The 12,583-nt window shown below is 40.2% G+C and overlaps 1 protein-coding gene across 1 annotated transcript; it reads right to left on the minus strand.

The window, feature by feature from the left end:
* Positions 1-547: 547 nt before the first annotated feature.
* On the minus strand, positions 548-3,941 carry LOC123395497 (adenylate kinase 4-like). The gene is made up of 6 exons (XM_045090500.1): positions 3,695-3,941; positions 2,842-2,987; positions 2,629-2,748; positions 2,331-2,498; positions 1,189-1,278; positions 548-857 (listed from the first exon to the last, which is right to left on the minus strand). Exons 1-6 carry the CDS (start codon positions 3,801-3,803, stop codon positions 759-761), a joined length of 732 nt encoding a protein of 243 aa, XP_044946435.1. The 5' UTR covers positions 3,804-3,941; the 3' UTR covers positions 548-758.
* Between the last annotated feature and the right edge of the window lie 8,642 nt (positions 3,942-12,583).

Genomic DNA, 12,583 nt, shown 5'->3' on the forward strand with positions numbered 1-12,583 from the left:
AAATAAAAATATATTAGTTTATTCCTTATAACCAACTGAGTCAGCTATATTGTACTTGCTCTTAGCTTGCTAAAACGGCTTACACGGAGAAAGCACATTATTTATTGAATCACATACAATGTCAATAAGCAGTATTCAACCTTAACCTATGGATGGAATGTGGCCGAACATTAAATTTAAATTTTGATTCTGCTTATTTGCAATGTGTTCAAGTGTTTGACGTTGAATTATGCACATTTTGGTTAACATCCATGGGAAATAAAAGTTGAAATTTTGAGTACATGCATACACATAGGAGAATTAAGAGAGAACACCAAGGCTGTATTAGGGTATCTGAATTTGCAGACCAGCTCTTGAGCAAGTAAAAAAGGCAGTGTTTTCATATTTAAGGCTGTCCTTAAGAATCTGCTTGAGTTGCTCTAACACTACTTTATCAATTGAGACATTAGAGGACCCCAGTTGGTTGCTTGGAAACTGAACGATCAAAACAAAAGGGCATGATCGCAAAGATTTTTTTTCCCAAGGATGAGTTGACTTATTATCTCTGTACCGCTAATAAAAACTTCTCATTCCAAACAAAATTATTCAGAAAAAATCCAAGCTAGCAAAAGCTGTAATTCAAAAGCTGTAATGAAATTGTGCAATAGTGCACATGCAGACAGGAAATGAGAACCACAGGATGCCAGTATGAGTTTACAACTTCTAAGAAACCCAGACGGGGTTTTGTTACATGTCGCTTTCAAGGTGAAACAAGCCCCTCACGAAAGAGCTTTCTGCACCTCGGCGGTCACTTCTTTTGGTGGTTTCTCCGCATGAAGATTTGCCACTAGGCCATTCTTGGAGTAGTAGTCAATCACCTGTGAGAAGTAAACAGTTTTCAGATTAAGAACATTGACTGAAAAAGCAACTGCTTTCCTTTATGCCAGACGACAAACCGTCCTTCCACAGTTCGAATTTAGGAACTCAGTACTACCAACATAAGTTCAGGCCATAAGAGGAAGATTAGTTAAATGGAAGATTGGAAAAGGAAGCAGAAAAGAAATGTCAGGGTCTACCAAATTCACAATGAAAATCTTATGCAATACTATACTGGAAATACAAGCACATCAAGACAGCAAAACCAGAGCTTAGCATGAAAAACACTGATGCAACACAAGGAATGGAGAATACATGGTTGAGAAAACATACAGGTTCAGTTTGTATGTGGAAAGCTTCAAGCCTTGATTTCAAGACCTCAGATGTGTCATCTTTTCTTTGAATTAAGGGTTCACCGGAAACCTTGACAAAAGAGGGAAGAATCACAGGTCAATGGTTTGCAGCAAAATGCTAGTTGAAGAAAAAAAATACTGTCAACGGAATTACAAAAGATCACATGTGTCCACATAATATCTGAATGAAACATGAGAGCTCTTGTTGAAAACAATAGCCCACAACCAAAGATCAATGTACAGCAATAATGTATACTCCCTCCGTCCCAAATAGTTTGCATTGGTTTTCCAAGTCAAGCTTACAAACTTTGACATTTGTTTGTAGAGTAGCATATGAAAACATATTCCATGATGAATCTAATGGTATTGATTTGGTATTTTACATATGGACAATTTTTTCCATAAACTTAATCGAAGTTTATAAAGTTTGACTGAAAATATATGTAATACACGCTATTTTGGGACGGAGGGAACATTATTTGCTTATCGCAAACGCATGTAAAATTAATTTCTGCAAAGAGGATATTGTCATTGAAGGAGAGGAAATATCAACAATCCTACACTTCCGGGAAAGTTACGGACCGGTTTTACGACTGATCTCTAACTAACCCCCCCCCCCCCTCTCTTATTTTCAGGGGCGCCCCCATTCCCCGTAACATCCAACCACAAGCTGAGACGCTAGTGTGCAACCTTAGTCCCATAAGATTTGGTCCGTAGCTCTAGCATCTCTTGATGAAATAGTGTTGTGTAAAATATCCATAAGGACAGAAGAACACAGGGAGATATTGAACTGTTTAAAGAAACCATAACATCAATCTAGTAACCAATACAAAATAAGTTACGCCTACAAGCTGAAGCAGACCACAAAAAGATTTAACATTGAGTTCATCTGGCGAACTAGAAAACTCATCACCCACAACACAATTGGTAATTCTTTTCCCAAGATTGAATATGTATGGTAACCAGCTTCATGGCTATTGACAACCAAACTGAGGGAGCGTTATGGAGAAGACATTGAACTGCTTGGAACTTAACCTTGTGGAAGCAATGATCACGATAAAAATATAAAGCATGCAAGTAAGACATATGAAGGCACTACCCGGTATTCTATATTTGACTTACATCATCAACTCCCGGAGTCTTAGGAGGAGCAAATTTTGTATGGTAAGATCTACCACTCGATGGGTGTATCAAACGGCCAGTAATTCTTTCTTCCAATATTGCATCATCAATTGCGAAATTCAGAACCTTGTCAACCTTAGCACCTTGCTTTGCCAGCATTTCATCGAGCTGCAGTCATCGTTCAACCAAACAATAGGAAAACAAAACACTAAGCTCCCAAGGCATAAATCATCCATCAATATACACAGAAAGAAGGAATTTTCATTTTGATGCATATTGACCAAGGACCTGACCAGACCTTTTGTGCTTGAACAACAGTTCTAGGGAAGCCATCAAGGATAAAACCTTTTTGACATGAAGGTTTTTTCATGGCTTCATCAATAATCCCAACAACCAAGTCATCTGAAACAAGCTCTCCCTAAAAACAATAAGAGTCAAGAAATAAAGAAATTGATAGACAGGGTTTTTGCTAGTTTTAAATTGCTATTTATGTATGTTCTTGAAACCCTACCTTGTCCATAGCTTCTTTAGCCTTGATACCCAGAGGAGTCTTAGCGGCAACAGCAGCCCTCAGCATATCGCCAGTGGCTAAATGGCACAAACAATATTCATCCTTAATAAGGGGAGATTGTGTTCCCTTTCCAGAGCCAGGTGGACCTACAGAATTTGTAAAGCACATCGCACATGTCAAATTGCCCAAGCATAGTGCAATTTACTCCCTCCATTCCTAAATATAAGCCCTTCTAGAGATTTCAACATGGACTACATATGGAGCAAAATGAGTACATCCACACTCTAAAATACATCTATATACATCCATATGCAGTTCATACTGAAACCTCTACAAGGGCTTATATTTAGAAACGGAGGGAGTAGAACATAAACAATTGCACTATGTGGTCAGGAATTAAAGATGAACGAGAGTATACACAACCGAACGCACATGCAATACTCTATTATTATTATTATTTGGAGGGGGGGGGGGGGGGGGGGGGACCCCAGCTCTAGATTCCAGCCAACAGCAACAAGCTGCAAACAACAGATCTGGAGGCGCGACCCACTGGGCACCATGACTGCAGCTTCAGATCCGTGACGACCAGATCGCACGTTGATGGACGTCGGAGGTCTACTGCGCCGGCCGCCCAGCTGAAGCCACCGACCACCAAGGGCACGCACCGCCACCACCTGTGGACCGCACGCACTACGCGCCACCGAACCAATCCGGCGCTGCGGGCTGGAAAGACCCCGCCGCCGCCGTAAGACGCAAGGGCTAGGGTTAGAACGGCGGCAGAGTCACCCTGGCAAGAGCGGAGCCGTTGGGATCTTTTCGTCTAGTGACTCAAAGAAGAGAATTGGGGATTTACCGACGAGGATGATGCGCTTGTCGGGCTTGGAGCTGCACTTGGCGCGGCGGAGCAGCTCGGTCATGAGCTCCACTGACGGCACGTCCTCGATGGTCGTCGTCGTCGCCATCTCTTCCTCCGCCGCAACACTCGACTCGCGTGCCTGCCGAGGCGTGCGGCGTCCGAACGCAAGTCCTATCTCTCTCTGCTGCCTGCCTGCCTTCCTGGTCACTCGGGTGCGTTTGGTTGCCCACAAAAACTACAACCACCCCGGTTGGATGGAGCATTCTTTTCGTGTGTTGGGTTATCTCTCCATATAATATACTTATATCTTTCCCTAATTCTTTATCTTTCCCTAATTCTTTATCTTTATCTTAATACATATATATATATAAACTCTATTCATCACCTAGGGTGCAGAATAAATTATTCCTCACTTGAGGTAACTTTACGACCATTTCATAAACAAATTAAATTTAAAATGCAAATAGATACATTTATATTGATTAACTACGGAAAATTGCCATAAGAAAACAAAAATATAGATCATAAGACCAGAAAAATCGCATTTTATATATAATTTACACTATGTTTTTATGTTTGTAATTTTACGTGACATAAAATATTTTTTACGATGACTATGTATTTTTTTACGGTCTCTTTTTACGTATGAGATAAGATTAAAATTTAAAAAACGTAAAATTACGGTGTATTAATGTAAAAATAGAGGGGGTGAAGAATAATTATTCCTCACCCAGTGTGACGAATGTGAAAAATGGCTATGTACTCTTGGGAGTACGTACTCCCGCTCCTCATGTACCACATAGATGAGTCTTTTATACCTCATTATTATTTCATTAATAATTACTAGATACCTTAAAGTGAGTTTTATAAAAAAACATGTGAGATTACATATTTTTAAAGTTTACGTATATACTTCTTTGTTTATACGTCAAAAAGGTATATTATAAAAAGTACGTCGCAACTGATATTTTTTCAACAAAACACATATTGAGGTATCTTAGAATATCTAATGAAGCATATTGAAAATGATAAAGAGGTATAACCAATGCGTATATGAAGTATATTAAGAATGAGAGTACATACACCCAGGAGTACAGAAAGTTAGTCCTATGTATATTAATAAAGCACTTATTGATTCTGTGGTACGTCATGAAAATTGTCTTTGAAGTTTGCATAAATTACCCACCATGCCACCGGTAAGTAATAGAAAACGTTTCACAAAGCAAAAATTCTCGGACTGGGTCGGTCCATGTAAAAAACTTCTATATTAAGCTCACACATGGGAGAATATCCAGCACACCGTATGGTGGGCCGGCCCATGCACAAGCGCTAGTTTTTAGTGCCGTTTATTTATTTATCTTCAGTTCCATTTTATTTTACTATTTTAAATAATTTAGAACTTCAAATAACCTTTGAACTTTTAATAAACTTAAAATTTCAAATCAACATATTTAAAAAAATAAAATGTTTTGACTTCAAAAACTGCTCAGAGTTTTTGTAAAAAATGCTCGCATATACAATAAAATGTTTGCAAGTTTGAAGAAATGTTTGTAAAATAAGAAAAGGCCAGGATTTCAAATCAAACTCCATGTATTAAAAATTATTAAAAGCATTTTAACTAAATGCTTTCTAATTCAAAATATGTTAATGTATTTAAAAAATGTCCTAAAATTTTAAAAATAGCTAATGCCTGTTTTGATAGTTTCTTTTTTTATTTAAAATTTTTCATCCATTTTGTTTACTTCTAATTTAAATAATTTAGAATTAAAAAAGCATTTGCATATTAAAAAATAGGAATTTTGAATTAAAATGTTGACGAAAACATAAAATGTTTGTGGATTCAAAAAAGGCACCGGATTTTTATTATTTTTTTGCAAATTCCAAAACAATGTCCGTGAATTTAATAAATATATTACTGACTTATAAAAATATTTGTTTATTCAGAAAAAATTCATGTGTTTCAAAAATGTTTGTGAATTTAAAGTAAAATCCTCCAAAATCAAAAATTATGTTCGTCTTTTCTAGAATTGGCCGCCAATTCAAAAGAAAATATTTAAATCCGTTTGAAATATAAAAAATATTCACCATTTTTAGTAAATGTTTGTAAGTTGTAAAAATATTCTCGATTTTAAAATTGTTCTCATATTTGTAAAATTTTCATGAAAGATCTAATGTATGTAGTTAAATACTAATGCTTCTAAGTCTTTGTGAAAGTATACCCGTGTGATTTTTGAAAAATTAACTCATGAATGGATCGGATTATTATTGTATGTTTTCTAAAAAACTTCATTGAAATTAAGAATAATTCTTTGAGGTACCAAGATTTTTGACAACCATGATATTTTTTTTTTGAAAATGTAAAGATTGCTTCAACTTGTGAATAAATTTAAAAGAAGAAACATTTTCTTGGATTTATGCACAAACTTTCAAAATCAAGCGATGATGTGTGAACATAATGTGGTCATCATCATTGAAGATTATGTTTTTTTCTCCCGTTGCAACGCACGGGCCATTTTGCTAGTAATAATAAAGCAGCTATTGCTTCTGTCGTACGTCATTAAAATTGTCCTCAAAGTTGACTTAAATTACCCACTATGTCATCCATAAAAAAAGAAAATGATTAAATTTTTTTTTGTCCAGACCGCTGTCCTCTGCGGTTCTTGAAGAGGGAGACCCTGATCTATCATGAGCATGCTTGAGGCGCCCCGGTTCTAACACGTTCTTCTCCCCCTTCTCTTTTTTTAGGAACTTTTTCTTTCTTTATTAGCAGCAAGCATGCACCTTATTTGTCCAAGCACGGGTTTATAGGCCCGGCAATCTTTTTGTTTCAATTTATTTGTTTTCTAAATTAAATAGGTATTTTCTAGAAATCCAAATTTTAACGGCTGTGAGTTCTGAAAAAATCATCAAATCATCAAATGTTCTAGAATCCAAAAAAGGCTTTGGTGAATCATAAAATGTTTACGGATTCAAAAATTGTTGATGATTTTAGAAAAATGTTGGCATATTATAAAAGAATTCACGATATTCAAAAATATATTCAGCAAATATAAAACATTCATAATTTGGAAAATGACATGTGTTTAAAATAAATTCATGAATTTTAAGAAAATATCTATGAAACTTTAAAAAAAATGTTCACATAAACTAAAAAAATCATGAATTTCAAAATTTGTTCTCCAATTTCAAAAAAGTTCAACGATTCAAAAAATGCTCGCTAAGTAAAAAACTATCTATGCATTTCACAGAAAAGGTAAGTGGGCATCAAAATGACAAAATACGATCACATGGACACCGCGTCCATCATTAACTAGGGTGGGGGAAAAGATAGATGGAAACATGATGAACCACCATACTAAAATATAAAAATAGAGGATGCTCATATGTTAGGGTATTGAGCCATATTTATTTTTGATAGGGCGTAATATTTATATATAATACAGAGTTCTTCTTCCCCCTCACGATCGTCGCGTTTGGATCACGGGATGGATCATAGCATATTTGGAAATGTCTAAAGGCATGGTATTTCATATAATTGTATGTTGTGCTGCCTATGACTTTCCAAGTAGCCTTAGTATGGTCATTGTATTCTCTATAATATCCTTCATCTTAAATTAGAAAATATGAACCATTGCATTCTGCTAAAATTTCTCATTATTATTTGATTTATCCATAGGCAATAATTCTTCTAGAAAAAATTGTAAATTTCATGTAACAAGTTAAAATGGAATCTTCTCTGTTGCAATTGGAAACATGTCACATGACTACCGAGCTAGCATTGTTTGCAAACTATATAGTTGACAATGTTGATGTGTATCTTTGATACCATTCATTTGAACCACCAAATAATAGAAGTTGTTTGATTGATAAAATGTTTTTTAGTTTTCTAAGCACACCTTTATTTATTTTGTATTCTCTGTAACACATGGTTTTTTTGTGCTTTTACAAAATGTCGAACCACTAAAAAATTGTATGCCCCGTTGCAACGCACGGACCCTTGTGCTACTACTAATAAAGCATCGATGGCTTTTGTCATCCGTCGTCGCACTTTTACACACAAGGCCCTGTTGATTTAGCTAATCAACCCGTAATTCTCAAGTAAGTCAACGAATCGGTATGTGTAAGAGAAAAGAAATAACCCATCGGAGTTACGCCTCCCTGCCTCCCCATCGGAGTGAGCAGCCCAGCTCGAGCTCCCATGCCCAAGGCGCCCCGACGCACCGCGCAGGAGCTACCGCCACCCAAGCTCCGCCCACCGCCGGTCGCCTTCCGCCGCGGATCCCTGCTGCGAGTTCCCGTCGCCCGTTCTGGATCTGGTCAGCCGAGCAGGGCGTTTGCCTCGCCTCGCTCCTGGATCGGGATCCAGGTCAAGCGCCTCGCTCGATCCCCGCGTTGACCAGTGTGGGGACCACGACTTACAAGTCGAGATCCCCGAATGAACGTGCTCGGTGATCCCAGAGATCAATGCTCACCGAACACACATATACTGAATAATAAGAGTTTTACATCCAAGTACCGAATTATTACATCACATGACCGAACGGTCAAGTTCACAAGGTTGGGCCTAAGGCCAGATCATACTGATACAACTAATAGCGGAAATCATAGGGGCTAAGCGGCTGCCCATGCCATCAAGCCTACGCCGACAGGCATTTTGACTCGGAAGCGTCCTAGTTCGTAGGGGCGTCTTTGAAGACGTACTCGTCTCCAAACTCCGGTCCTTCCATGTCTGGTCAATATAATAACCAGTGGCAAGCCAATGAGTACCTTTGAATGTACTCGCAAATAGCCCATGATATGAACAATGAAAGTGAAGGATAACAATAACATGCATCTTTGGTGGATGTCTCTTGGTGGTAAATAAACATGATCACGTGCATGCATCATAAGTTAAGAACTATTTTGGAAGAACACGTTACAGATATCAATATATCTGTCGAGGGCTGAACCATCCGGGTTCACCCTATATGCCAAGTCACCGAACTTGGTCATATCATTACTTTCATAATAACTCCTTTTATCACAACTCACACACACTTGGTTTACGCAGAAACGATTGGACGTAGTTTAAGCAAGATTACCCAACTGGCCTTGACCGTGGACACGACTATTCGAATAGTTTTACACTCTGCAGAGGTAGTACGCTGGAACCACGAGATCCGGGAAAGTTCTGTGTCATCCACGACTCGCGGTATATAACATACCCGAGGTAAGTACCCGACCAATGCCTTTCCCCTGACGATACTAGACAAAGAGGTCCACTCGATTGGTACCCAGCCCACATATTGTACGTCTTACGAGCACCGACTCTGGACAGTATCAACCGTGCCGGGACCAATGGTGTGCCTGGAACACATAAAAATGTCATAGTCACCCTACCTGGCACGACCCCATCACGAGAGTGACCACACATCATTCCCTCCACTAGTAATGTGGCTCTTTGCTAGCACCGACCAGAGTAATCAACACAGCCCCATCCCATAAAGGGGTAACGTGGTCGTACATGTAAGGTTGGGACAGTCGACACATCATAAATCTATTCCCATTTCCGAAACCATATTCACACAAATACCCAGTGCACCACTTCACCTAACTCATCATCACCCTCGGGCATTAGTGGCACCCGACGGGGTTTTCATAAATCTTTGATTTATACCAACAACATCCTCATGCTACTGTTACTCTAGCTTTACTTGTCAACATGATACAAGCATGACCCTCATATGTGGTAGGATCAAGCTCAATGCATGTGCTCCGGAGGAGCCATCGGTAACATCACATCAATGATTTACCGACACTTATGATCATATGCAACGGAAATACTTGCTATACTAACATGCAATATAACATATGCTCAGTCATGGTCAAAGGGCTGCTTGCCTTGGTCAACTAGGTATCCGGGGTCTTCGAGGTCTCCCGCTCCGATTCCCTCGTCACACGGATTTTCTATTGTCGTCAAAAGAATAAATAAGAATAGTTCACTCAAAAACAGATCACAAAGTCATTTTAAAAATGTTCTTTATTACTGATAAATCCAAGTTGTTATTTTTAAAAGTATTTGCCTCTCATTCCAATGAAGGGACATTTTTAAAATCAACTAAACAGAAGCAAAACTATTCCAACTTAATCCTTTTTATTATTATAAAACAGAATAGTTGCTGAAAAATTCAACTAATAGTCTTATTAAATACTTCACATTTTTAGAAGAATATCAGTGGAAAAATTATACTGGTTAAATATTTTTATAAAAATATTTGAAAAACCAGTTTAAAAACAAAAGAAAAATGTGCTAAGTCCCTGGCCTCGCTCGGCCTGGAACTGGGCCGGCCCAAAGGCCATCCGACAGCCTGCCCAGGCGCGCGCGCAATGAGGTTTGAACCTGAAGTGCGGGGCCGTGCGTTCAGTAGCTACAGACAGCGAGGGAGAGGGGGTTGGGCCACCGACAGGTGGGGCACACCTGTCGGGGTCGTCTCCTACCTCTGGCCAGAGAGGAGGAGGAGCACGCCACAGAGGCTGCCGACGTCCTCGGGCCCTAATGAAGATAGAAATGGGTTTGGCTCGTCGTCGCCTACCTGCTCGTGGTCGGAACAACGACGGAGAGGCTCGGGTTCACCGGCGACGAGGAGGCCGCGGCGGAGCAGTTCCGGGAGGTGGTCGAGAGGGTAGCTAGGGGCACAGAAATGCTTGGAAAAGTTGGGGGAAAGCTTCCTGAGGTCGAGGGGAGTGGTTTGGTGGGTCGAGGGACGCAGGAGCCGTCGTGTAGCCAGAGATCGACCGAAGCTCCGAAGAGGAGGGTCCTCGGTCGATCTCGAGCACCGGGGCTCTGCTGGCTTGCTGGGGAGGCTAGGTAGGTGCTAGTGGTCGTGGCGAAGCTGTCTGAGGGGAGCTGGAGCGAGGGGGGGCTATAAATAGGCCCGCGAGGGTGAACCGATTCGGGAGCACCGGTGCTACTTCTCAAACAACAGCGCCAGAAATTGACACGTTGACGGAGACTTGCTTGCATTGGTTTTCCCTTGAAGAGGAAAGGGTGATGCAACAAAGGAGCAGTAAGTATTTCCCTCAGTTTCAGAACCAAGGTATCGATCCAGTAGGAGACTCTCGTCAAGTCCAGAGTACCTGCGCACACACAAACGAGATTGCACCCAACGCTACAAAGGGGTTGTCAATCCCTTCAAGATTGTTTGCAAAGTGAGATCTGAAGGCGGAAAGTGCAACTAAGTAAAAAGTGTAAGGATGAAAATATGGTGTGGAGTGGACCCGGGGGCCATAGTGTTCACTAGAGGTTTCTCTCAAAATAGCAAATATCACGGTGGGTGAACAAATTACTGTCGAGCAATTGATAGAACCGCGCAAAGTCATGACGATATCTAAGGCAATGATCATACATATAGGCATCACGTCCGAGACAAGTAGACCGATACTTTCTGCATCTACTACTATTACTCCACACATCGACCGCTATCCAGCATGCATCTAGTGTATTGAGTTCATGACGAACAGAGTAACGCCTTAAGCAAGATGACATGGTGTAGAGGGATAATCTCAAACCAATGATGAAAACCCCATCTTTTTACCCTTGATGGCAACAACATGATGCGTGCCTCGCTACCCCTTCTGTCACTGGGTGAGGTCACCGCACGGTATGAACCCAAAACAAAGCACTTCTCCCATTGCAAGAATCATAGATCTAGTTGGCCAAACAAAACCCACAACTCGAAGATAATTACAAGGATATGAAATCATGCATAAGAGAGATCAGAAGAAACTCAGATAAGATTCATAGATAATCTGATCATAAAGCCACAATTCATCGGATCTCGACAAACACACCGCAAAAGAAGATTACATCAGATAGATCTCCATGAAGATCATGGAGAACTTTGTATTGAAGAACCAAGAGAGAGAAGAAGCCACCTAGTTACTAGCTATGGACCCGTAGGCTTATGGTGAACTACTCACGCATCATCGGAGAGGTCATGGTGTTGGTGAAGAAGCCCTCCGTATCCGAATGCCCCCTCCGGCAGGGCACCAGAACGTGCCCCAGATGGGATCTTGCGGAGATAGAAGCTTGCGGCATCGGAAAAGTACTTTCGATGATCCCCTGATTTTTTGTGGAATTTTTGGGGATATATAGGCGCAAAACCTAGGGCAAAGGGGCCTCAGGGAGCCCACAAGCCAGGGGGCCGCGGCCCCCCTCGCCGCGCCATGAGGGCTTGTGGGGTCCCTGGTGGCCCCTGTCCTGATTCTCCGGCTCCCCTATGTTTTTCTGTTCCAGAAAAAATCTTTTTGGCAGTTTCATTCCGTTTGGACTCCGTTCAAAATCCTCCTCTGAAAGGGGTCAAAACATGGAAAAAAACAGGAACTGGCACTTGACACTGAGTTAATAAGTTAGTCCCAAAAAAATATATAAAAGGCATGCAAAACATCCAAAGTTTGACAAGATAGTAGCATGAAACCATTAAAAATTATAGATACGTCGGAGACGTATCAAGCATCCCCAAGCTTAACTCCTTCTCGTCCTCGAGTTGGGAAGTGATAAAGAATGAATTTTTGATGTGGAATGCTACCTAGCATAGTTGTCCTTTGCAACTTCTTTCACGCGACATGAATGTTCAGATCCGTAAGATTCGAAACAATAGTTTGCTATTGACATGAAAACAACAGTACTTCAAGCAAACTAGCAAAGTAATCATGAACTTTCAAAATAACAAGGCCAAGGAAAGTTATCCCTACAAAATCATATAGTCTGGCTATGCTCCATCATCCTCACACAACTAATGTAAATCATGCACAACCCCGGTATTGGCCAAGTAATTGTTTTCGCACTCTTACTTTCTCAAACTTTTTATAACTATCACGCAATACATGAGCGTGAGCCATGGATAT

This window comes from Hordeum vulgare, chromosome 5H (genome assembly GCF_904849725.1).
Source record: "Hordeum vulgare subsp. vulgare chromosome 5H, MorexV3_pseudomolecules_assembly, whole genome shotgun sequence".
In the NCBI taxonomy this organism is placed as follows: domain Eukaryota; kingdom Viridiplantae; phylum Streptophyta; class Magnoliopsida; order Poales; family Poaceae; genus Hordeum; species Hordeum vulgare.